We start from the raw sequence: 25,706 nt of genomic DNA on the forward strand, positions 1-25,706 counted from the left end.
TATTTTGTCCCAAAGTTAACCTTTCCAAGGACGCCAAGATGCCGAGTATGTTATTTAACGAGAGGAGCGGGTTGTGCTGTCTTGCATCGTGCAGCAATATACGTCTGTTGTCATTTGTCCCTCTTGCTAACCGGTCGCCTTCTTTCTCTCCAAATAGGCAGCAATTTGACCGACGACCCCTTTGTGGCCCAGCAGATGATGTGCGTGCGACACAATTCCTGGCCAGAGACCTACGGCCTTCCTTGTGCACTCTCTTCGCCACACGCTGACCGTGACTCCGTTTCTCGCAGGACCCATGATGTCTCCGTCCTCGAAGGCTCGGCCATTGCTGTTGATGCGACGTATTTTATCCAGCAGATGCTGGACCACACGCCCTCTCATGAGCCGCTCATGTGCGCCCTGGCCGGTCTTACGGGCATCCATATGCACCTGGAGAACGAATTGAACCAATGGAAGGCCCACAAGGTCACGCCTCTCTTCATCTTCGAGGGCTTGCCCGTCGCGGGCCAGGACGACGTCACCATTCAGAATGGCCTCCGCGACATCCAACGGACCAACGCCGCCTGGGATTTGTACTTTGCCGGAAGTGCTAGCGAGGCGGTCGCTGCTTTTGGTGCAACGGGCTGTACGTTCCCTGACTTTCCTTCATACCACAGCCCCGTAGGCCCTACGAGAGAGAGCTTGTGCTAACACGTCTTGCAACGACGCAGCCACCTTCCGCGCACAGTCACTCTATCCTCTGCTGCAGCGCCTTCTCAGAAAGCGCAAGCTGCATTTCCTCATCGTGCCCTACAATGCTTCTGCACAGGTTCGTCCTAAATCTTCAGATCTGCGGCAAATACGGTGCTTCTGACTTGACTGTCGACGCTGATACGCTGACACGCCTCCTCCTAGATCGCGTATTTCGACATGATCAACTCTGACCAGTGCGGTGGCATCATGGGCTCACCAGAGCTGCTGCTCTACCCCATCCACGACGGCATCATCAATGCGATAGACTGGAACCAGAAGCGCGTCCATGCGCTGTCGAAGAAACAGCTGGTCCGAAGCCTCGGCGTGAGCGAGTCCCTGTTTACTGACGCCCTCCTACTGACTGGCACATCGTCCTTGCCGACTTTCCCGCCGCTCCGCGACGTGAACATCACGCCGCGCCCACTCAGCGTGGCGGATGCCACCAACATGCTGCGCACCGCCGAAAAGAACGTGGCATCTCTCTGCGCATCGTTCAACGACCTGCTGCAAGCCCAGGACCCCCAGTGGCTCGACAAGTACCGCAAAGCACGCATGGCCGTGAGCCATTTCATCTACATTGCGGAGTCTGGCGAGATCTGCGTGAACGACTTTGACCGGTTGACTAGTGACAACCACGAGTACTTGGGCTTCCAGCTGCCTGCCGAGCTTTTCCATTACCTGAACAAGGGCTTGATCAGCCCGCGTGTGCCAAGCTGGATTGCATACTGCCGCGTCACCATCCTTCCCACCCTCGACGGCTACGTTGCCGACGAGTACAAGACCCTTGTCACCCAGCAGCTCGTGCCCTACTACGAGACCGCCCTGGCGCTCATCCTGAACCGCATCAACCGGGGTTTCAACTTCCAGGAAATGCACCTCAAGGTCTGGTACGACGCCAAGTTCTCCCTCAAGCTCAAGCACCGCGGCGAGGACAACAACGCCGTCACCCGTATTGCCGCATGGAACGCGACAGACGCGTCGCTCAACCATTTCCCCCGGAACGACAACACCCCGGCGGCTGCATCCCCGGGGAGCATCGCCTTTGAGCTGTCCGCCTTGAACAACAAGGACTTTGTGGCCGAGACTCTCAAGGCGCCCAAGACCCATGGCGTCGAGAATGCCGATACGATTGTGTCTCTTACCCTCTGGAGGCTGCTCACGCTACGTGGCTACATTGAGCCCAAGACGCTCGAGCCCACCAAGGTGGGTGTTGCCCTCGGCAAAGCGTTTGCTGCGCTGGAGCCCGTTGTCAAGAAGCACCCCGAGCTCACAGCGTCGCTGCACGCGGCAGCCCTGCTGGCCTTTGACCTGATTCGTCTGGATCTCCTCAATGCCAAGAACCAGCATGCCGAGCTTCAAGGCTATCCGGCCAACGGCCCTGTCGAGGACCGCGATGCGGCCGTCCTGATCAGCCGCGTGGCCACTCTGCTGCCGCTGCGGCAGGACACCTCAGGCTACACGGGACCCCTCAGCAAGAGTCTGCTGGCGTTTCACACGCTGACCACGACGGTGGGCGAGGCCAACCGCGCCATTATCGAGTCCCTGCTGGCTTTGACCTTTATGAGTAACCAGGCCAACCGGGACCGCGTGGACTTCTGGGACATTGGCCACCGCCTGCCGTTCATTGAGTTCCCGGACGCCGCGCTCGGCATTGCCGTCAAGACGTTCTTGGACGAGAGTTTTGAGGACAACACGCCCGAAGAGAAGGAGGCACGCAAGCAAGCCTTCCCGGCTAAGTTTGTACCGCACGCCACGCATCCTTTTGAGGACATTGAGATTGCGTTTGGTCTGGTCGAGGCCTTGCACGCTGGTGTGCAGACGCTCGGCGAGGACGAGATTAAGGGCGATGTGAAGGCCGAGTGGGAGCGGGCCAAGAAGTACCTTGACCGGAGAAAGTAGGTAGAGCGTGGGGATAAACGTTTCCAACGGGCGGCAGGCTGGAGTGAATGGGACAGGCAAAGGGAAAAAGTGAACATCGCCGACCGTTGGTTGTTTTAAGGAACCAACATCATGGATATTCTGACTTGCATGAAAACTTGTCGAAAATGACGCGCCAAAAACCAAAAAAAAAAAGAGAACTCCAATATATTAACGCCACGAGTCCTTACGGCAACCACAAAATGAGGAATACAAATGAATCGTAAGGGAGTGAAGCAAAATGGGTGCATAACACTGATATCCCTACAAGACCAAGGCATGAGAATGCGAAGCAGGCATTTGCGTCCAATGCAGTGTCTATTAGAACCTCGAGAAACGCCAAAGACTCAGAATCATCCAGACTAAACAGTTCCCTGCATCATTTCATAGTGGGATTGTGGCCGCCATCATCATTCGTTGTATGTCGGCTTATATTGTAATACGACTCAAAGCAGCGTGACTCGAGGCAGGTTAGTAGAAGAACCGCGACCGCCAACTCGTGCCCGATGTGACAGCTGTCGGCGTTACAGCTGTACTAGATGCAGTGGAGGCCGCTGCTGTCCGCTGGTTGTTCTTATCTGCCAGCGTGCGAATCTTCTCGAGTAGGTGGTCAACCGATACGTGCCCACGCGTGCCTTCCGTGATCGCCAGGTCGACGCGGCTCAGCATCTCCTTCTCGTGACTGCGCAGGTGCTCTTTGATGCGGTTGCGAGCGGCCTTTGCATTGTCGTCGTCGCCGTCGTCGTTGTCGTCTTCGTCACTGTTGTCGGACAGGTCTGGCGTGCCGGCGTCGCGGACAAAATAGATGCAGCCCGGCTGCGGGCAGGTCCACGTCCGGTTGGGCCCAGTCGGTCTGGTCGAGATCAGCAGAGGCTCGGCGCGTACGGCCAGTATGGTTTCTTTCTTCCGGCGTTCACTGTCGGAGTCTCCGGCGCTGTTGTCGTCGCTGCTACTGCTGTCGTCGTCGCTGCTGATATCAACTTGCATGGCTTGGGACGACGGATGCCGTGCAGCCCTGTCGCCGTCATGGTTGTTTTTGGCTGTCTTGCGCGGCCGTCCGACCGGCCGCGGCGTGCCGCCACGCGAGGCTGCCGATGCCGCGTCGGCACTATCACCGTTATCGGCACTGGATGGACGGCCCTCGCCAAAAGCACCTTCAAAGCGACGCTTCTTGGAGACGGTTGGCAGCCGCAACACGGCGCGCTTGCCCGAAATGCGCGGCGAGGGCAGCACCGGCGAATTTGTCTGCGGTGTTGAAGGGCCCTTTGCAGAGGAAGGGGCTGTGGACGCCGAGCTCGTCGCACTAGGGGCTTGGTGGGCACGCCGGACAAGCTGGTTGGGCACGTCGGCCAGGAACGTGGCTGACGTCGGCGTAAACTCGAGGGCCTCTTTGGACGTCAACCACGCCTCGTAGGGGCTGCCATGCCAGCTGTCGCTTAGTGACGCAAGCAGCTCACTGCTGAAGAGCGCGGAGAGATGTTTGCCCAGGTTGTAGTTACGGACCTTGAATTTGGTAAACACCCCGTAGTGCACCTTTCCGACAGAGATTTTCCTTGGATCGCCGTGCGCTGCGCCAATCGCTTCGATAATCTCGAGATACACCTTGAACACACTGTCCCGCAGCTCGCTGGGCACGGCTGACTGTACAGCGCTGGCCGGCGACCCCGACCCCGACTGTTCGCGACTCGCATACGTTGGTAACGGCACGGGTGATGCCTGGGACGATCCTCCATTTCCGTTTGCCGCCACGCCGGGCGGAGCACGGAACGGCAGTTGCTGAGACAAGCCTGGAGTGGCGGCTTGTGCTGATGGTGCAGACGGTAACTGCGGCGGCGGCACGGGGGTGGTGCCAGGTCGAAGCGCTTGCGTCTCGGCCTGAGAATGCGATGGCACCGGAGCCGCAGACTCGCTACGGCTTGAGCTCCTCGCTGACCGCTCCCTGTCCTTGAGCTCCTTGACCAGCCACTTGGCGAAGCTGGACTTGACCCAGTCCAGGTCCTTGGATCTAGCAAAGTGCGCTAGCAGCATTGGGCCCAGCTGCACGCACATATCGACGGCCTCCTCGTATGTAGTGCCGTTGCCGAGGGCCACGGCGTACTCGAACAGAATTTCCTTGATGTCGAGAGTGGCAAGTATTCTATGCTTGCTCTTCGAGTCGGCGCCCTCGCACGCCTTGATATAGACCCCGAGCAGAATGTAGTAGAGCACGGTCATGTCGCACATTGATCGGTAGATGCGCTCGTACGAAGGATGTGGGTTGATTTCGAACCAGCCGGCCGACGATGCCAGCCAGACGACACCCTGCGGGTCGTCTCCGATGGAGTAGTTCTCGATGCCTCTGGCCTCGATGTTGGCCGTCCGTACAGTCGGCTTGACGACTGTTGAGAAAAACGAGAACGGCAGTTAGACACGGACAAATGCGCACTATACAAAGGAAACGAGCATCTTTGGAGCCTCACGATATTGGATGTCCTCCTTGTCGTCGACCTCGAGTCGTCCCCGCACAATGCAAGGTCCCTCCTGCGCGACCAGGACGGCGTTGGCCAAGGTCACGCCATCCGGTCGGTATACAATGGCGTCCGAAAGCACAAAAATAGGCCAGTCGTCCTCGACTAACGTCGGGTCTTTCGGCTTGAGGATGCTCGACTCGGGTAGGTAGCGCGTCATCACGGCTGTGTGCAACGCACGCGCGTCAAGTGTTGGATGGCAAAACAGCCGGCAGAAACGCGTCCGGTCCGAGAAGGCACGAAAGACCGTTCAAAGACGCGCAAAGTGAATGAGAAAGCTGAGCAGATCCGAGAGTTCGACCAAAATAAGCAGATGCTGAATAGATGCTAAACGCGGGGAACGTATAGCAGGGACCAAAGATGGGACTAAGAATGAATGAGAAAAGGAAAAAAAGGAATGAACTGATCCCACCTCAGCTATTGTTTTCACGAGCGTAAGAGCATGGCGGTACGTGGGAAAAGTAGTTGAGTAAATGTCGTTGGTTGGCAATGCGAATAGCTTCACTATATTATTAGGCAATGCGAAGAGCAGCGGCGCGTGCGCGGAAAGTACGACACCAGCAGAGTGCAGCCCCGCGTTAAGTGAAGTGCATTGCACTTGCCGTGCTGTGGGGGGACCGGACACTCCGCCTGACCGCTTTTGGTCTCGTCCGTCGTGCTTTCCTCAGATAGTCCTCAAACTTCTGTTATCGGCAACCGCGCTAGCGATCTACGTGGTAATCTGGCAGGGACAAAGGGGCAGAAAAAAAAAGATTTCGAGGCCAGCGCCTGCCGATAAATTTCTGCCACCACGCCGTGTAGACGGAAGCGACGACTCAGCAAAGCGCTTTGCCCTGTCTCCTTTTTGAGGACTTTGCCCGTTCGTGCCTTCCTCGTATCTTGACTTGTCCCTACGTCCAACGGCCTCCTGTTTTTCTTGTGTTCATTATCGTATTCGTGTCGTCGCATCGCATCGCGGCGCTGCCTCTTCTAGCTTTGATTGCTGTCTGCGGATGCGCCTCGACAGACTCGTCAAGATGGCGCGGCAGAACGTCCTCGAAGGCGTCTTTGGTATGTATGGGACGAAATGACGAATTGCCACCGTATTGGCCCACACGTTTGCATCCAAGAGGCTCGAGGCGTTTGGTTTAATTTCTCCTCTTCTTTTACGTCGTGTTTGGTCGACTTTTATGTACTGACCACCGCCATGGCTACAGCGATCAACAAGCCCATGGGCATGAGCTCGGCCCAGGTTATTCGCGACTGCCAGACATACTTCAACCCCTCCAATTTCTTCCGCCCCCTGATCCAGCATGAGGCCGACATCCGCGCCCGCGAGTCCAATGCCGCCCACCGCCGGCGCAGCAAGGCCAAGCGTGACTCTCGCGTCAAGATGGGCCACGGCGGAACGCTCGATCCCCTGGCCACCGGTGTGCTCATCCTCGGCGTCGGCCACGGCACCAAGGAACTCAACAAGTTCCTCACATGCACAAAGACGTACGAAACTGTCGTGCTGTTCGGTGCCAGCACAGACACGTACGACCGGGTGGGCCGCATCCTGACGCGGCGGCCGTACGACGAGATCACAAAAGAAAAAGTGGAGGAGGCCCTAAACGACTTTCGGGGGACGTTTCGGCAGATGCCGCCACTGTACTCGGCCCTGAAAATGAACGGCAAGCCGCTGTACGAGTACGCCCGCGAGGGCCTCTCCATCCCGCGGGAGATTGAGACGCGCGAGGTCGAGGTCTCGGACCTAGAGCTGGTCGAGTGGTACGGGCCCGGCGAGCACGACCACCGCTGGCCGGCCGAAGAGGCAGGCATGGCTGAGCAGTCGCTGGCCGAGAGGGTCTGGCGCCAGGGCAAGGAGCAGGCAACCGGCAAGAAAATGACGCCGGAAGAAGAGAAGAGCGACATTGAGGCGCTCGCGGCACATGAGGCCTTTAAGCGGCGCGCCGAGGAGAAGCAGGACGAGCTGGTCTTTGACAAGCCAAGCAAACGGCGGCGCGGCACGGGCGGCGTTGTGCTGGACCACCACGGCAAGCGGAGGAAGTCCAGCGAAGACACCCTGATGATGTCGGGCGCGCTGGGTGAGCTGCCCTCGTCGCCGTACGACAAAACCAGCAGTGCCAACCCCTCCGAGGCCGAAGCCGAGGCGGAAGCGTCTCCCAAGCCCGTCGTTGGCACGAAATTGGACGGCGCCGCAGGCCGCGAACTCAAGATGCAGGTGCCCGGTGGCCGTGGCTCGAACCTGATTCCAACGACACCGCCTGCGCTCCACACGCCGCCTCCATGGGAGGGAAAGGGTCCGCCGGCGGCCCGGATTCGCCTGACCGTCAGCTCCGGGTTCTACGTCCGCAGCTTCTGCCACGACTTGGGCGTCAAGGTATCGTCCGCAGCCATGATGGCTGAGCTTGCGCGCACACGACAGTCGGACTTTCGAGTCGGCTCGGCTAATGTCCTAGAGTACGACGACATCTCCAAGGGTGAGACAGTTTGGGCGCCCAAGGTCGAGCGGCTTTTGCGGCTGTGGAAGGACGGTACCGTGGAGAAGGGTGCCGACGCGAGCTTTGAACAGGTTGTTGCAGGCCAAGAAAGCGCCGAGACCAAGGATGCCCCGGTGGAGATGGCACAGCCGGCGGACAAGGAGAAGCCGAAGACCGAAGACGACGGCCAGCCATCGGCTGTGTTCCCAACGCCGGCGAATGCCAACGCAGAAAAGGATGAGGAAGAGTGGAATGGCATCGAGGATGACGAGAAGGTCGAGGCATCGACGACAACATCTGTGTAGTCGCAAAATCTGTCTGCACATGTTTGCATTTTCTTTTTCTATTTATTGTCAGCATAGCATCTCGGCGTCTGGTATGAAAGAAAAATAAAGATTAGAATCAAGAAAAATCCAAATGAGAACTGAATAGAAACTGTCCCTGTTTTCAGAAATGAACTTGGTATAAAACGACACAATACGAACAAAACAAATCATAGAGGTAAATAATAAGACTACGCTGAAACAAAGATTGCTCCTCTGAACTCCCTCATATCCCAAAAGGACAACCTCCCCTTCCGTGGGTTCGCCTCGAACAACCACAGAATCTAGTTCGTGTAGTCAATCCACGAGTTCAGCAAGTCCATGTCGCCAAACATGCTCGGATCGCCCAGATCAAGAGAGCCGCCCTTACCGTCGCCGGCGCCACTGCCGCTGCCGCCCATGCCAAGGTCACCCAGGTCACCCAAATCACCCAACCCATCCAGGTTGCCAAGGTCGCCGAGGTCGCCGAGGTCGCCCAACTCACCCGCCGACCCGGCACCAGCACCACCGCCGCCATCTGCGCCTGAGGTACCAAGGCTGGCCGCACCTGCATTTCCTTCTGCACCACCAACATTGGTACCATCCAGACTCGTCAGGCCGACGCCGTCGAGCACCATGGCGTCGCCGCCAGATGCGCTCCCGGCAGCTGCTGCGGCAGCGGCGGCAGCGACCATGCTGTCCATCGTGGTGTCATCAAGTCCTGCGGCAGCAGCAGCCGCGGCAGCCACAGTCGGATCGTCTACGTCGAGACCTGTAATTTCAGTTTGCGCAGGCGGTGGCGGCGGTGGCGGCGGCGGGGGCATCATCTGAGCTTCGACCTTGCGGTACAACCGCACAACAGCCTCGGCCATGGCAACGCCAGCTGCATCGTGCGAGCTCTGGATCTTCTTCCACTCCTCGGCCTTGAACATGAGGGCCTGGCGCAGGGAAATGCGGCGCTGGACGGCGGCGGTGTTGGCCACGGTGCTTCCAGCTGTGACCGGGGCGCTGTTATTATTATTGTTGTTGTTGTTGTTGCTGTTGTTGCTGTCGTTGGAGGATGCCTGCGCCTTGGCTTCGCCGTCGACAAGCACATATAGCGAATCCGGCGACGGTTCGTTGGTGACGTCAGACGCACATATCAAGGCGCACGCGACGTCGTATGCAACGCTGCCGCTGCCGGCGTCGGTCTGTCGCTGGACTTCGTCGAGGATCAGCTGGAGTACACTCGAGGCGCCCACCAGACTCAGCCCAGCCAGAAACTGGCGATGTGTGTAGGATGTGGGCATAATGTTGACACCCGGGTGCAAGCTCCACTGCACAAAGCCTTGGACGGTTTGGCGCATGGCTGCATAGAGGCCACCGCTGGTGCCGCCCTGTCCGGAGTTGCTACGTCCGTTGTTGGCGGTGCCGTTGTTTGCATTGCTGTTAGCACTGTCGTTGGAGCCACTGCTGTTCGTGCCACTCGTACCCGCCCAGTTGAGCAACTCATTGTGCTCGGCCGCTGCTGTGCGGCGCGAACGGGGGATGTTCTGTTTGAGCGCCTTGAGCAAGGGGTCAATGTCCTGGCTGCGCGGGTCCTGGCGTTGGTAGGTCCGCAGGGCATGCTCGAGCGGTTTGGCAACGATGTTGAGCAGCGCCGAAAGCATGAGTGTAGCTTCGTCTGATATGGAGGCTGGCTGCAGGATCAGCTGAAGGATGCGGATAATGGCCTTCTGCTCGGCCGGCTTGTCGACGCGGAGCGCATCCGACAAGTACACGAGAGCGGTGGCGAGAGATGGGAGCAAGAACGTGTCCACTAGATACTCGATGCCGCCCTTAAGCACATCTTCGGGCAAGGCACCCGTGCTTAGGGCCTGAACAATCTGCTGGAACAGGGTCGGCGTGAGCATGTAAAACTGGTGCGGAGGGCAGGAAGACATAAGGTCGTCGCTAAGGCCGCCGGCATCCGTATTGAACAGGCCACGGATCCAATTTCCCAAGTTCTCGCGCTCTTGCTCGGACAGTTCCACGAGAGTGCGGCCCTGGGCACCCGTGCTGAGCACACGGGCCACAAAGGAATCGGGCGACCACTGTATGCCCAGGTCGGCGATAGACAGGTTGTAGCGGTAGACGAACGCCAGCAGCAAGAAGAGCGCAGAGCCAAACTCTTCGTAGATGGGCTGGTACTCGCCCTGGTCCTCGTCGTAGTGCCAGCCATCGAGGAGCTGGCAGAGTGGATAAAGAATAGCGGCGGGCCGCTCAAACAACAGCAGAACATCAAAGGCCAGCGGCTTCCGCACGAGCTGGTTACACAGTGTCTTGAGCGTAGCCGTTTCGCGGGTACGGCACAGATGGCCGAGCATGGCGACGAGGGCTTGGCAGACGGCACCAACGTTGCCGTCCATGTTGTCGAGCTGGCCGACCAAGGTCACCAAGTAATCGGAGTCGGCGAGGCACTGCTGTACGAGCTGCTCCTTGGTGTAGCGGCCGCCCGTTGGCAGGCTCTGATATGTGATCTCACCGAGCAGGGTCTCGATGCTAGCCTCCGGGACGAGGCCATGCAAGCAACACGCGAAGCAAAAGTCCTGGCGCACGCTGTCGGTAAAGGTGTTGGCGTTCTGGTTGTCGTCGAACATGGACGACATGGTGGGGAAGGCATTGGTGTCGACGCGACTCAGGGCCTCGGAGATGCAGTACTGCGAATCAAAGGGATACAGGGGCGAGGCGGCGAGCGACGCAAGCAGCAGTGGCACCTTGTTGATCAGGTACGACCGCAGCAGGTGCGCTGACGTCTGTCCCTCGCTACGGAACACGGCATTGGCAAGCACGTCAAAGGAAGCTAGGATGAGGTCGACGGCAGTCGCTTGCAAATCACCCTGGTAGCGGTTGTTGAGATAGCTGAAAATGGTCGCGTCGTCGACGAGCGGCCGGCCCACAAGCACGGCGTTGAGGTAGATGTACAGCCCAGCGCGGGAGTTGGAAATGGGCATTTCCGGCACAACCAAGTTCTGCAGGCCCACGGTGGAGTCGAGCAGGTCGTGGATGTCGTCGGTCGCCGTATTTTGCTCCTCTTGCTTGCCGCGCCCCTTGTTGGTCTTGCCCTTGTCGGCGGGTTCGAACTGCGCAAGCGTCACAGTACGAAAGTGCTCGAGACGTGCGGACACGGGCGCCGAACCGAGCGAGATGGTTGGGTTGAAGCTGGCGAGGCCGTTGGCCAATACTCTGCGGACGCCCTTTGCAAACGGCTGCGCGAGGGCGGCAACCACCGACTCGTTCTCGCAGACGGCCAGGAGCAGCATCGCAAACGCGGCCCGGGACGCCTCCATCTCAGCTTGCCGCTGGGCTTGTTGGGAGGCGATATCAGCCGGCCCAAGGGTCGCCGACGCGTAGGAGGATGCAGCAGTGACAAAGAGATCCATCCAAGCCGCCATACACGCCGCAATGGCGAGCGCCTTGCGCCCTCTGTGGATGGCATTCTCTTGCCGAACAGCACGACTAATGCGGTAGAACAGCGTCTCCTCGTTGTTGTACGAGTTGGCCCACAGCACAGGTCCAGCACCAGAAGCACTGCCGCCAGGGCCCTTCTTTGTGCCGCTGCGTCTAGTTGCGTTGTTTAGCATGTTTGTGTCTTCGCCAGCGCCGTCACCATTCGCACCCTTGCTGTCGCCGAGGATGTTGCCTCCATTGCCGTTGCTGCCCTGTACCCTGCCAATAGCAGCGGCCGTTGCGGCTGCCTCTTTCCGTGCTCCTTGTGATGTCGAGTAGCGATATAAGCCGCGCAGAATGGACAGCACGTCCACATAGCCGAGCTGGAGCAGGACCTGAAGGTAGGCTGGGATGCGCGGGTCAATGGGGCTGGAGCAGGTCTGGGCCGCAAGCAGCGACATTGAGAGTCCGTTTTGCCCTACGCGTGGTGCCGGTGGCCGCAAAAACAGGTCGGCAAGGACTGTGGTTGAGACGGGGTGTTTTCGTTGCTGGAGAGGCGCGTATTGAGCAAAGCGGTCGACATCGAGGCGCGTCGCGAGACAGCGGTGTATAAAGTTCGCCCACTGCTGGATGTGGTACCTGGACAAGGCTACCGGCCGGCCCTTGACGGGCTTGCTCTGAGAGCCATGGCGGCCAGGTGATCGAGGCGATTGAGGCGATTGAGGCGAGTCGACCGACAATGGTGCCGCCGAGTTGGCCGTCATCGGGAGGAGGGATCGATAGGAGCCGGACAGGGTCGGGGATAGTTTTGGAATGGAAACCAATACAGCCTGGCGCCCAATGTCGTCGGTATCGACCGTCCGACAGCGATTAAGCGTGACAGGGAAGCGACTCGCGATGGTGTGTTGAGGATGAAGTGCGAGTGTCAAAATATCCAGAATCGACCGCTCAAGAAAACCAAGAATAACAACCACAAAAAGAAGGCGCGATCAATCAAAAAGGTCCCATAATTGTGTTTTCGGTTCGGTATATCCAACTCGGCCGCAGACGGAAGGCAGAAAGGGAAAGTTGTGTGGTCCTCGGGGTGCGCTTCCTTTGTTGGGCGATAGTATGTTTGGGGTTGTCACTGGGAAGGTTCGATGCGCAAACGGAACAGCTGCACGCTGCAATCTGCGCGTAAGGAAGGCGCGCCTGGGGGTACCTTGATCTAGCGCAGCTGCCCTGTAGGTCATTCGGACTATGTGGCTTGCGCTGCTGTGGCTAGTGGCCTGGACAAGGCTGAGCAGAAAGGGGAGCCCGTCTAACATTCTGCCACAGTGCCTGCCCCATTTCTTTCGTCCACATCCCGTCGTCGATTTTCGCTTCTGCGGTCAATTGCAATTCTCTGTTGCTACTCCGTACTTATAGCTGTATTTATGCAGCCTCACTTGGTACACCAACCTCAGCAGTTCTATTCTCTAGGACGTTGATTGCTATGCAAGGGTTTCTAGTTTTCCTGTCCTTATTCAGTTGCAGCAAAGATCAAGACAAAACGATCGTTTTGCTCGCTCTGTCAAAAAAGAAAGAAAATGGCAATACGGCCGAGGAATCCCAGCTGACGGGTTGAGGATGGCTGGACTGTATTCACGGTGCTTCGAACGAGCTTGGGCGTGGTCCATGTGTGATTTTGGGTGCTCTCGTGTTGACTTTTGTTAGGGCTAGACAGCTAGCCTCAGCTCCCTAGCAACCCAGGAACACTCCCTTGTCCTGTCCCGCCAATCCCCCTCCATTTATGCCTGTACCCTCCATCTCCGGCAAATGTACAACCAGAGCGGAAATGATGGACAGCATCAAGTGCGAATGGACTATATCGTACCGACGCGAACAGTTGCGCTGCGAGATCCGTAATGGTGAAGCTTATGAGGTGTTGTTGAATCATGTTGTAGTCGACCATTTGCTCAATGCTCAATTTATCCCATCCCATTTCTCGTCGTTTTGTGCCTTTTTGAAGGTTCGTTTAACTGCGATTAGCGATCGAGTGAATAAAAGCAGATGACCAAACAATCAAAGGATGAGGGAGGTAAAAGCGACGAATTGACGGTTCTCGGATTATTTCCCGGAAAATAATTGGGGCCTCTCAGTCCTATACGGAAACTGCGTCACAGTCTATGAAAAAGGTGCAGGGGGTAGAAAGGAAAGAAATAATCCAAAATCTCGAAACAGGGTGGCTAGTAGGGGAGAAAGAATAAACAAAAGCCCAATACATTCCATGATGCCGCCAACAATCAGTCAAGAGGTGCAGCTAAACCAGTAGGGAAAAGAAGCGTCTAAAACAAGAAATAGGAAACCGAAAACAAACGCCTGCCACGCTGCTGCTTCTTGGTCGTACAGCGTGACCAGACGGGTTCCCATAAACCATGCTATAATGTTACCTTGACTCCGTATTTTTTTTTTCATCGCTGCTGTCCCGAACAGAAACCGCATGCCGGGGAGAGAAGCTCCTGCTCTCCATTTGCTATGCTGTACTCCGTATGACACCCTGTCAAACAAAAAAAAAAAAAAAAACGACAATATCGAAGCACACTGTTGACTTAAAGGGGGGTGTGTCAGTCTTCCTCCCGCTTTATATTGACACGCCGACCGCGTATGCTACCACCACTGCTACCGACATCACCGGGCGCACGTGGCCCCAGCATCCAGTCCTGCATGGCCAGCCACTCGCTCCATGTGGTCTCGGCGTTGACAATCTCGTCTTCAGACACGTTCTGCAGCGGCCGTAGAAAGGGTACGGTCTGGTTCTCGTCCATGTCGTAGTCGGCCTTGACTTTGAGCCAGTTATCGCTTTTGGCGGCAAAGAGGTAATTTCGTCTTTCGGTTTCATGGATGGGGCCGATTCCAGCCATCCAATCGTCGCCGAAAAAGCCGTGTAGCACTGCCGGAAAGTCAAAGGCGGTCGCGATGAGCCGCCGGATGTAGGGCACGAGTGTCACAAAGGCTGCCGGTTGGGCGGCCCCGCCGGCCGCTGCGGCCGACCGCGAGGCTGGACCTCCACCAGGCGCGCTGTTCCTTGGTGGAGATACGAGTATAGGGTGGACGGATCGTTGAAAGGGCAGCTGGATGTTGACAAAGGCGGCGACAGCTTGGACTGGGGCCGAGTATTGGGCGTGGTCAAGGAAGTAGCGGATGCACGACTGGTATTGCACGTGCCATTCGAAAATGTCGAATTGTGCGTCGACAAAGGGCTGGGGGAAAGAATTCGAGTTAACGTTATGCCCTTGCGTCGAGGAGGAAGAGGAAGAAGAAGGATGAGGTGACGGGTAGGTGAAAGTCTGCTGCCGGGCAGAAGCTGACGAGGTAGAGCAGGAACAAGAATAGGGAGACTGTGAAGTAGCAGACGAGGAAGAGGAATAAGTGGCAGCATGCCAGCCGTTGGTTCTATCGGGGTTGGTGGCGCGAGAGTTTGCATTTGAATAAGGAGATGAATGTGCTACCTGTTCTTGCTGGAATGAAAAACCTCCAGCGCGATTGAACGCCATGATTGCAGATGCAAATCAACGGGTAACGAAGACCCCCGATAGATGCTGTGATAAATGGGCCGAGGAAAATCCACGGAGAACGAACAATATAGGCAGGCTGTAGTCAAAGAGCTGAGGCGGCAAGAGATCGGAAGTTCGAAACTCAAAAAAGGGGGTCGTAATAAGTGCAGGCCGTCAACTGCACAATTGTATGGCTAGGCGGCTCTGTATGTTCGGGGTGGGCTCGTTTAATATGTCTTTATGAGATCTCGAGACGCCAAGGCTTCCCAGAACCACGTTCCCGGGATCGAGTACAAGAAAGTCGAGAGCTGGAGCTGGGGCAATATCCAATTCGTTACCACGGCAAGGTTGTGGGTTTGCTGAAATACCGGAGTTCTTTTCGTAATTTGAATAGCACGGATCGGACGAGGAGGACAGGGCGCTCGCTTGGCTGAGACTGGCAGCTTCGGGCGTCTACAGCGGCGTCTGCGGTGATGCACAAGTAAGTATGTGCACATGCAGGTGTGTCTGTATGTCGGGGCAATCCTAGTCATAACAGTGTACGACCAGCATGAAAGGTGCAAATGTCCAGCAAATAAGTAGACATCGCCGACGAGGTGCAATTGTAGAAAAATCAAATGAAAACGGCGACGTGGCTGGCCAAACAAGAAGGAAGTGCAGCAATAGTACGGCTCAGCAGCTCAGGAGAGCTCGTCCGATCTGGCGACAAGGCACACCAAGGGCAGGGGGACAGGACGAAACTCACAATAGATATGAATATGCAAAGACCCGACCGTGGAGGGCCGAAGGCAATGTGATTAATAGAGGAAGATTGACGAAAGTTGACAACGGATGGGGATAGCTGTGATGATATACTGCCAGCAGGCTGACAGGACGGGAGAGCAGCCGTCGATGGCAGAGGAGGGTGGTGGTCAATGTGTGTCTCTTGCCTTATATGAATTTAGTTAAGGGCAGTCGGCAGACTAACAAGAGACGGCGCCAAAATGATGAAAAGGGGGAAAGCAGAAGGCCGAAGCTAGCAAATAGAAAAACAAAAATATAACAAGACAACAATGAAAACAATAAATATATATATGATTAGTCGACGTTGAACGAGTCTTCATTCAAGCACGGACATTCATGCCACGCTCAGAAGTACATGTACGCCTAGATCTGGTCAATTCACAAGGAAATGATGGGCAGGATATAGCGGACTGGTATGTAGGGCTTAGGCTGGCCACGAACGATAGGAAGAAAGCAGAGTGGGCGGCAGAGTGGAGGCCAAGGAAGGATCGAAAGTGGATGATCGTGTAGGAAGCAGTCCCGTTTCTGAAGTGAAAAACAAAAAGTTGGCAGCAGATAGCCCGAGAGTGCCTACCGTGTACAGTGCAGCTGAACGTCTGCCGCTAGGGATGGAGCAGCTGGGCGGCACACGGGATAAGGGAAAGACTATACAGGCCAGAAACCACCGATACAGGGTGAAGAGGATCACGGGAGGGAGTGCATAGAGGCCGTCGACGATGTTGCGGACGGGCAGAATATCCAAAAGAGCGTCATCAATAGACAACATGAGGTAGGCAGTGCCAAGGAGAATGATATGAACGCACCTGGACAGCTGTTGTTAACCTTCGGTGCGTGTTTCTTTTTTTCTTTTTCTCTTGTTATATTGTCCTTTCTTTCCTTTTTCTTATATTCCGTTTTGCCTTCCGAAACACTTGCCTATTTCTGCCAGTGAAGGAAAATATAGACCTGGTTCCTGGTTTGTTAGCAGGGACCCCTAGTTTCGTCCCTGCGGTTTCTTATTTTTTTTTTTTTTTTTTTTTTTTTTTTTTTTGTTAGTCGTCTTTTAGGCCACTCCGACAAGGTTTGTACTTGTCGGGATAGTGCACCGAACGATGGGTACTCAAGATTTTTTTGAGCCGGATGCACAGTGACGAACGGTCTGTGGGGAGTAGAAACCAACGGAGGGAGTTGGAAACACAGGGCATGTTTGGTAAATCGTGGGTGTGGGAAAGGGAAGAATATGGTGGAGGGGTGGAGCGACTAACTCTGGTGGGGGGGCGTGGCAGATCCTAGCCGATGCGTCAAAGGGGCGATTGCCGCCGAAGGTGTGCGCAAGCTCTAACGACAAGATCAGCTGGAACCAAACCAGCAGAGCTCGCTAACCGTGGCATGCTGATGAGACCCTGCTAAAAAGAAAATAGATGACAAACCGATTAATGAAAATGCGAGAGAGAAGGGAACCGCGGAGACGAAAAAACACGTTCATGGTTGTCAGTCTGGTCGGTTCTCCATGGCATGCATCCCGGACAGTGTCCCGGATTGGGGTGTGCAAGAATGCAGGGCGTTCCGGAGTAGCATGGAGTTCAGCCGTCGATGTCGGCGGAAAACGTGCCTCTTTGCGTGTGTGAGAGTTTGGTAGAAGCGAAAGAAGGTGAACTGGCGATGTTGGATACCGAGTTCTGGACGAGGGCACATCCCCGTGATGGCCTAGTTGACCAAGGAACCGAAACAACTCCTTCGTCTGAATTTGCAAAGAATGACCATTTCTTTTTGCCCATACTGGCCCTGCATATCTTTTCGCCCTTCGCGTTAAAGGTTAAACTGCCATTTTTGCTGGACACGCGTTACCGGAAATTCGGCCGGCGTCTTTCGTAGGTATGAGCCAGGCTGCCTCTTTTCGTCTCGTCTTTTCTCCGTCAATGGCTCGCATTTTCTTGCCTTTTCACGCTCAACATCACCGGTGATGGGATCCACGGCGGTTGTTCGAACCTTGCTAGATGAGTTGCTAGAAGCCTGGGCCAAGTCCAGCCCGACCAGGATACGTCAAAGAAAGATGCCAGGCCAAGGGTCCCACAATACGTCGTAGTGATGCCATTAGGTTATGCAGGTCGCTAATGCCGGGGAGAGACCCATTTGGTATCCCCTGCTTTCTCTTTCTGCTATGTGTTCTCTTGTGTCATTCTGTGCTTTTCTTCGTCTCCTGTCCCGTGTCCCGGTAGACCAGAAATGGCTAGCTGGTCCGCTCATGTAGCCGGCCGGCAAAGTCGTCAAACTTGCATGCACGTTATTCTGCAAACTGTCGAAAAAGAGGAAGATAAGAAAGCGGCGAGGCGTCGCAACACACAGGGCGTCATTGATTGTCGAGAAGTGTTCGGCGAGTCCTGCTATTGGAGAGGAGCGCTGCATGGATCGTGCGGTGTGCGTCCAATCATGGCATCGTATGGTGGTGTTTGTCGACCGGATGAGGCACAATACAACTCGGTGGTTATTGTTTTGCAAAGTGCATGAAAGGAGGCAAATATCTTTGTTGCTACTCTACGACTGGCGAAACCGACAAAAAGAAAGCGCGACCGTTGTTTCCATGTCTCCTGCCTTCTTTCCTCATTGTTCTCCGTTCGCAAGGGTTCCACCGGCCAAGTGAACGCACTTTCCGCCGGATGCCGCCGACCAAGTGGGAAGCAGCAGTGAGTCTGACTACATTTTGATCGCTCTTGCCGTGCGTCTACGTCAGAGCAGCCTGGTCGTGTGTGGGTGGTCGGCACGCAAGGCTGGAGGTGTGGGTTGCAGCAGGGTTCACATTTTACAGGAAAGAACCCTGCCGCCTGTGATCCCAAAGCGCTGACCATCTGCTCTTTGGCTTATCTAGATCGCGTCGCCTTAGCAAAACCAGGGCCAGTTGTATGTTGCCAGACCATTCGCCCTCCAGTTAACGGTGAAAACTTTTCCTGCTGCGCCTGTTTGGTAACTCACCCCGGCTGGTGCCTTTGCTCCCTGGTACGTCAGCATCGCATGTACACTCCCTAACTCTTTAACACAACCCGGAAATTCTATTTGGGTCTGCAAGTAATCCAAGCCCGAGATCAATTTTTGTCAAAATCAAAATATACAGCATGGACCTGGGAGAAGGAATGTGATGCCGTCAAATCGCCAAGAAGAGAAACGCTGTAGAGAAGGCGACACAGACACTGGCGAGGCTGTCTCGGTGCATCTTCAAGAGTCAAAAGACAGAGGACCCACTGGCAGCGAGAGCGTGGAGGCGAGTGCCTAACCACGACAGCTGAAGCGTGTGGGATCGACAAGACGAGTGACTTGGGGTGTTATGTCGTGGACTTTAACGGGAAGAAGAAATAGAAACGAAAGGAGAGAGACATATCAAACCGGAGTAAGATCGCTGTCGATTTTGGGTATGAGTTACGCAATGATTACCGCTGGGCATGGTCCTTGCAAAGCCAATGTTAATGGTACCGAAACGTTCAGTGGGATCACTGCGCGCGGTCAGAATCTTTGCAGCGAATGGGGAATGGGGCGGAAGAAGGGCAGAAGGGGAAGAAAAAAAAGCACGCCACTGAAGAAATCTGGAGCAGAGCCCTTGTCAACTGATCCCTGTCTCCATTGGGTAAAGGCTCATCCTGTTTTACCTTTTATTTTTCAGCAGGAGTTGACCAGCGCTTTGCTAATTGCCTCAGTTGGCCGCGAATCTCAGCTCTGACCATCAACAAGCCGCAGGAAAATGAGAGTGAAATGCGGAAAAGTGACAGGAGAACGGCGACCCGGAACGAGTTTTTTTTTTTTTTTTTTTTTTCCGGTTCTCTCTGGCTTTTGGATTTTGTCTCGATTCAAGTGTGATTCGCTATGAAAATAAACGTCCGCAAAATCGGGTGCTCAGCCAATACCAGACTGGCGCCACTCCAGTGGGAAAGTAAATCGCAAAGAACGGATACCCAAGGAGAAATGCAGACAGTGACGTGAAATAAAACAAGCTGAATATTTATTAAAATTAAATATAATTTGACAGGTAGAACAAAATACAACCATGTCCTGGTCGATGCATTCGTCAGTTGATGTGAAGGATGAATGCGTACACCCCCCGCCGACAGATGCGAGCTGAAAGATCTGGCGATCTACAGGTTCCCAAACCCCCGGGACAGGTGTTGGGGTGGCCCATGGGCGTCGAAAAGCCAGCTGCCAGGGTAACTCGGAGAGGCAGGGCGCGCCGCACATGTGAATGGGGAGAGCAAGGTAAGAATCTTACCGAGGTCTGTGGCTGGTGGGAGCAGCTCGACTTCAGGAGAAAATATTGTCGAAGTGAGCAGTGTTCCTTTCGCAGCCTGTAAAATATGGCATACTTTGGCCCAGCAAGCCTGGACTCTTTGTGGCGTTTTTGTAGGGCGCATGTGTGGTGGGGAGTGGCGGAAAAGAGGCAACCCACACTTACACTATGGACGGCATACCAAACAGCACGGTCCTGCCAACGACCACTAACCCAGCCTTGTCTGCCCACCTTCGGGTGTTTAAGCCGTTATTGTTTGTTGTCTATGGGTCAGGGCGAGGTGGTTTCCCTTTGTGGATGTACATATAAATGCAGCCCGAAGTGTGGCGCGGCGAGGTGTGAGTTGTGGCTCTGACGACAACCTTTTGCACCGCTTTCCCACTGCGAAGCGTAGACCTCTTCTGGTCTAAAACGTATGCCGGGCAACGGTTGTTTCATCGTGTCTTTACCCTCCATGATTCATTGTGTTTAACTTCCCCACCGCCTGTGGGACATCGCTGCTTTCCATCTCTGCATCGCTGTACATCAAGAATAGAAAATATGACAAAATATGACCTGTGAAATACGCAGAGGACAAACAATGCACGAATGGACAATGAGACCAGCGCGTCAGGGACCGACCGGGCATCGCTACATGGTGAGAGGCAGCACAAGTACGACACACAAGGACCTGGACAAGGATAATGACAAGGACAAACGAACCTGAACACAATGGCGCACACAGAAACAACGCCTTGCCTGTCTTTGATTGGTGAAATCTCATTCTCTGGGATATTAAAAAAGGATGGTATAACGTGGTCTGCCTTGGGAACCGGCGAAATTGAAAGAGGTAAAATACAGCTTGAATTTGAGCCTCTGGCCTCTGGAAGCCCTAGGCTGTATGCGCAGTGTTTTTGCTTGGATTGTGTGCCGCCTACCGCCTGCACAGCACATTCTACACAGTAATTAATACACGCTCGACTCCAAGCTCGCTATTCGTAGTGCACTTTCCGGGCTGAAAAGGGCAAGACGGAGGGCAAGATTCGGAGTGTAAAGTGGACTAATAGCGGATGGGCACTGCACCTTCTTACGTTTCGACGTTGGCGTAAAGGGAGCAACTACTAGATGAGGGTAAGTCTGTTGACTTTGGGAAGGAACAATCGTGGTGGACGAATAAGATAAAGCAGGAGAAACCGAAAACGTCCCGTCCCGCCAAAAAGCAGGGAAAGAGCCACTGAGGGACGTTTCCGGCGGATTGGCTCTAGACACAACACATAAGAAGCCGTCAAGTAAAGGACCAATCCTGGCCTCGATGTGAAACTGTGGAACGGACGAGTGCTTTGTTGCGGTTGTACTCCGCACAATCGTACGAGTTTACGTGCGCCATGTGCGATGGGCGGATCATTAGACAAAACACGGAAGGAGTAACGACGGAATACGGCCAGACCAGCAAGAACAATGTATTTACTCCGTATGACAAAGACATTAGAAACGTCGAAAACAAAATATACCAAAGGAAAACAAAAGTAGACTGAACAAGCCGAATAAGTGAAACGCGAAAAACGTATAAAAAACCTGGAATTGGTAACGGCCCCACGAAAGCAACGAAGCCATGTCCATGTCGGACTTCTCCGATGCCTCGCTAGAGAGGGAACAAAGCAGTAATGCATTCACACAACCAAGAAAAAAACATGGCAATGCGCCAGCTACCGGGCAGCCAAAATTACAAGCCCTACCTCGTGGCTAGGCCCGAGATTAGCGCGGTCGTCTCTTGATTTTCCCTGCAGGGTGGCGTGGCGTTGGGACTGTGAAAATGGTCCCTGTGGTCTGGGCGCATGTGTATGGCTGCGCATGACGCACTGAATGCGGGTTAAATACTATGTAATGTTCGTAGTCGCCGTGCTCGGTTTCGATTTTGCCGGGGAAAGAAAAGTGAGCGGTAGACGCGGAAAGTGACAGGAGTCGACATGCAACCACGACAACGAAAACAGACGGACCTCAAGGCGCAAAAATAAAACCATGGCAAAATAGATGCTGGTAATGAAACGTAATAGAAAGTAAATGACAAGGAGTCGGTGTAAATCTGAGTGAAGTAATAAAACTACACCAACTGCATTTAACGACTTAGTCGAAGGACTCTTAAGGAAGAGTGTAAAACCCTATATGTAAATATTTTGAATTTCATTTACGAATGTATATGATATTGCTTAAGTCTTTGGGGACGAAATAAAAAAAAATCTCAAAAAGGAGAGGAGATTGCCAAGCTTTTTTTGTTCTTCTAGAACAATAAGGACATGGAAGGCTTCGAAATTATTCCAGTGTTTTTTGGCAATGACGAAACAATGACAGTAGTTCCTCCGGTCCAATCGAATTAGCCAATGCCGAAATGGCAGTCGTGAAAAAATGGACAATCTAGAGAGGGATAGCGCCGGAGTTGGCGTGGAGTGGAAAGCTGGACCAACCTGCACGTCTTAAAAAAAAGTTTTCTCTGTCCGTTTTATGCAAAGCAACGCACTAACCAACCCAGCGGCCGCCATTGCAATCCACTCACACCAACCCTCCACGTTGTGTCCGATCCAGCGTCGCAGTCCACGGATCTACGGACCTGGACCTCGCGTTGGTGGTCTGTGTCAAAAGTGTGGGAGGCCGCAGCGCAAGGACGGGAGCTCGAGTTAGTTTGCTGTGTCTTATTATGTAATTAGTGCTATTTGGCCTTGTTTGTGTGAATCAGAAAAATATAAGTACCCCATGTCTTGTGATGCGATTGCAATTTTTTGCTGTCATTTTTATCTGCTCCTTTCATTTGTTAGATCCACAGTGGCATTTTTGTCATTTGGTTTCATAGGCTATTTTTAATATGTTTCTGTCACACATAGCCACTATAAATCCAGTGGACCATCGTAGTCAGGGTAAAAAGGGGAAAGGGAAAAATCGAACTTTTGGCCAATGGTGTCAAGACATATCACGAAAATGGCAAACTGAACCATCTAGCTCATCTCAGCAAGTAGACGACAGCAGCCTACGGGAAAGCGGTAATTGCATGCCGTTGAGACATCTGGAATAATGCCGCCAAATAAACAATCGGCCGGCCAATTTGCAGTCGGGCGAGGCCGATTGGACGGAGACCGAGAAGCACGGAGCCTATTTCAGCAGTTACAGCCAACAAGGGGTGAATAAAATGAACAGACAGGTCTCTGTACGTTCCTTATCTTGTGTTTTCGCCACGACGACTGTTGATTTAAAATGAAAGCCCACCACGTTATTTAACTCTTGACATGTGCTTTGAGTTGAGCCGCGGCAGGTCTCCGAGAACGTGGGCTGACGCGTTCTGCAGAATTTCTATCTGTGCAGCTGGTGCAGCTGGTGCAGCTAGCATGCAAAAGCAGCCGCAAGGCAGGAAACCAGAAAAGGCAAAGTGTCAATCGGGGATCAATGTCCCGGGTAGCAACCACAACCTATCGTGTTTGTGCGTTCCGATTGGCGATTGGCGACTGTCGATTTTCAAACTTCGATTACCGACTGTCGAGGATTCAGCTGCCCAGCCTTGCTGGCAGGTGGAGTTTTCGGCGAGCTTTGGGGGACTCTAGATCTGACTTAAATATACCCTACACCTCACCTCATCGTTACATGCTGGGCGTCGCTTGACTTGCCCCTTCCCAAGTGACTATTTTGACGGGGTAGAAGGGAGGAGGAGGCAATTTTAAAATCATTCATCTCCGATCCTTGGGTCCTTTGGGTTCGGGGACCAATACATCTTGCCAACGTCGTATTGTTCCCGCCGCAAGCACAGTTGGCCGCGCGTATGGCCCCGTCAGGTCAACACAATTCTCCTTCCCTCCAATGACCTTCCATGCGGGACCTGACTTCGTGACGTCCACTCCAGCTCCCCTGACCAGGTACGCCTGTTTCACTTTACATTTTTATATTAATACGCCACAATGCGACTGCTTGTCTAGCTGACTAGCCTCACGTCAGAGAACAGATGATTCAAACAGATACAGGAAACCGACTGTCGAGTAAACGGCAATCTGAGAGGCGTGTTGTCGTTCGGCTTGTCGTTCGGCTTGTTCAGCTAGAATAGCTTGCTCCAACAATGCAAGGGCTTACCAGAAGAGCTGAGAGCTCACCGGAAGACATTTACAGTATCCTGCATTGTACGACCTTACGTTGTCTATACTGTGGACGTACAAAATAAAGAGAACTTGATGGTTTCCCAGCAGAGTCCGACATATAAGATGGAGGTCATTATCTAAAAAAGACTAGCGTGCTTTGGCCTGCTTGCCTCCTTCCCCATATTAATGTTGGAGGAATCGGAGACAAAAAGGCGGTCGCACTTTCTGCCACCGGGCAGAAAAAAAGCTAGCGGCAAAAAGCTTCCTGCCCGTTCAGCTCACACCAACGTGGGACGCAGGCGACAACACAAACAAGGGCAGCTGAACCACACAACAACACACGCAGACGCGTCATTTGCCTTCGTCTGGCCATTTTATTTACTGACTTGCAACATGGCTGTCGTGGCTTCCACTGGACAGGTGACTGTCCCCGGGCAGCACCTCGGTCTGGCCAGCCAGTACCTCCCAGGCCCTGGAACACATCTCGCGGACGGACATGTCTTTGCCTCGCTCTTGGGACACGTGCAGATTGCCAAGTCGGCAGAGGCCGTCGCAGCAGACAAGAAGAGTGCTGCGGTTCCCTCCGGCCCGGCGAAGCGGCTCACGCGCATCGAGGTCCCGACAGCGGCATCGGCAGCCGACAGCATTGATCGCAGACCGACGATTTCCGTGTCCCGCGCGGCCGTTGCGGATGGCGGCGAGGTCTTGCCGGACGTTGGAAACACGGTGCTGTGCCGTGTGACCCGCATCACGCAGAAGCAGGCGGTGGTGGCCATCCTGGTGGTGGGCGAGACGGTGCTGGACACGGAGTGGCAGGGGCTGATCCGGACGCAGGACGTGCGGGCGACGGAGAAAGACCGGGTCAAGATCTACGAGTCGTTCCGGCCTGGCGACATTGTGCGGGCGCAAGTGATTTCGCTGGGCGACCAGGCCAACTACTACCTGTCGACGGCGAGCAATGCGCTGGGCGTGGTGATGGCGACGAGCGAGACAGGGAGCCCGATGTACCCGGTCAGCTGGAAGGAGTACATCGACCCGGAGACGGGCCTGAGTGAGCTGCGCAAGGTGGCAAGACCTTTTTGAGGGAGGGACGAAGTTCGGAGGTGCACCTCGCCACTGGAACACAACACACATCTTATGAAAGCACAGCATTGTCTATTTTCCCCGGTGGCCTGCCCCGATCACGACCGGGGTTGCTTCCAAATCGACTCAATCGCGGCTCGAGAATGTCTTCGGATCTCTCTACTGACGAGTATACGACTTTACGGCTTAGCCACGGCTAGTTGTGGGTGTCATGTTGATGCACTACTCATAGCTGGCAGTTCGACGAGTGCATAAACCTTGGCTGCACATCATTCATGCGGCCGTTCATGGTAGCGACTCTGCCGCCCCCGGGCACTATTTCCTCCAATGCCGTTTATGCTTCCGGGAAACGGCCAGTTCAAAAACGGCAAGACAAGCGATGCTCCTGCGAGCGGCTTGCAAAAATAGACTCCATTGTGCTATCTTGCAAGCGGCTGCGATGGGTTTGCGGATTCGCGGATAGGCAGCGATTGGCGAGGATCCTTGGATCTCTAATGCAGCAGCCATCTGCCCGTTTCTTGCAACAAACCAGGAACGGATCTTTCCTTCCTAATGAATGGGTTGAAAGACGATGGTGAACGAGGAGCGAAATAGAGAGCGTCTTTCGGAAGAGTTAAGCTACCGTGTCCCTGGAGGCCCCTGTAACGTTACTGACGG

At 54.5% G+C, this 25,706-nt stretch overlaps 6 protein-coding genes across 6 annotated transcripts; 3 read left to right on the forward strand and 3 right to left on the reverse strand.

Moving 5' to 3' along the window:
- Window positions 1-38: 38 nt before the first annotated feature.
- SPBR_06635 (xpg i-region protein) lies at window positions 39-2,631 on the forward strand (the record flags this gene model as incomplete). Its single annotated transcript, XM_040764891.1, has 5 exons — window positions 39-45; window positions 158-200; window positions 291-625; window positions 711-808; window positions 895-2,631. 5 exons carry the CDS (start codon window positions 39-41, stop codon window positions 2,629-2,631), a joined length of 2,220 nt encoding a protein of 739 aa, XP_040616383.1.
- A 489-nt stretch (window positions 2,632-3,120) lies between these two features.
- SPBR_06764 (uncharacterized protein) lies at window positions 3,121-5,316 on the reverse strand (the record flags this gene model as incomplete). Its single annotated transcript, XM_040765020.1, has 2 exons — window positions 3,121-5,027; window positions 5,109-5,316. The coding sequence occupies 2 exons, from the start codon at window positions 5,314-5,316 to the stop codon at window positions 3,121-3,123; spliced, it is 2,115 nt and encodes a 704-aa protein (XP_040616384.1).
- Window positions 5,317-6,342: 1,026 nt separating this feature from the next.
- SPBR_07121 (tRNA pseudouridine55 synthase) lies at window positions 6,343-7,923 on the forward strand (the record flags this gene model as incomplete). The annotated part of the gene is made up of 1 exon (XM_040765375.1): window positions 6,343-7,923. The coding sequence occupies one exon, from the start codon at window positions 6,343-6,345 to the stop codon at window positions 7,921-7,923; it is 1,581 nt and encodes a 526-aa protein (XP_040616385.1).
- Window positions 7,924-8,225: 302 nt separating this feature from the next.
- Window positions 8,226-12,092, reverse strand: SPBR_06412 (mediator of RNA polymerase II transcription subunit 5; the record flags this gene model as incomplete). Its single annotated transcript, XM_040764668.1, has 1 exon — window positions 8,226-12,092. One exon carries the CDS (start codon window positions 12,090-12,092, stop codon window positions 8,226-8,228), a length of 3,867 nt encoding a protein of 1,288 aa, XP_040616386.1.
- A 1,821-nt stretch (window positions 12,093-13,913) lies between these two features.
- SPBR_07654 (uncharacterized protein) lies at window positions 13,914-14,843 on the reverse strand (the record flags this gene model as incomplete). Its single annotated transcript, XM_040765908.1, has 2 exons — window positions 13,914-14,549; window positions 14,799-14,843. 2 exons carry the CDS (start codon window positions 14,841-14,843, stop codon window positions 13,914-13,916), a joined length of 681 nt encoding a protein of 226 aa, XP_040616387.1.
- A 9,516-nt stretch (window positions 14,844-24,359) lies between these two features.
- On the forward strand, window positions 24,360-25,049 carry SPBR_07841 (exosome complex component CSL4; the record flags this gene model as incomplete). Its single annotated transcript, XM_040766095.1, has 1 exon — window positions 24,360-25,049. The coding sequence occupies one exon, from the start codon at window positions 24,360-24,362 to the stop codon at window positions 25,047-25,049; it is 690 nt and encodes a 229-aa protein (XP_040616388.1).
- Between the last annotated feature and the right edge of the window lie 657 nt (window positions 25,050-25,706).

This window comes from Sporothrix brasiliensis (assembly GCF_000820605.1).
Source record: "Sporothrix brasiliensis 5110 chromosome Unknown Cont20, whole genome shotgun sequence".
In the NCBI taxonomy this organism is placed as follows: domain Eukaryota; kingdom Fungi; phylum Ascomycota; class Sordariomycetes; order Ophiostomatales; family Ophiostomataceae; genus Sporothrix; species Sporothrix brasiliensis.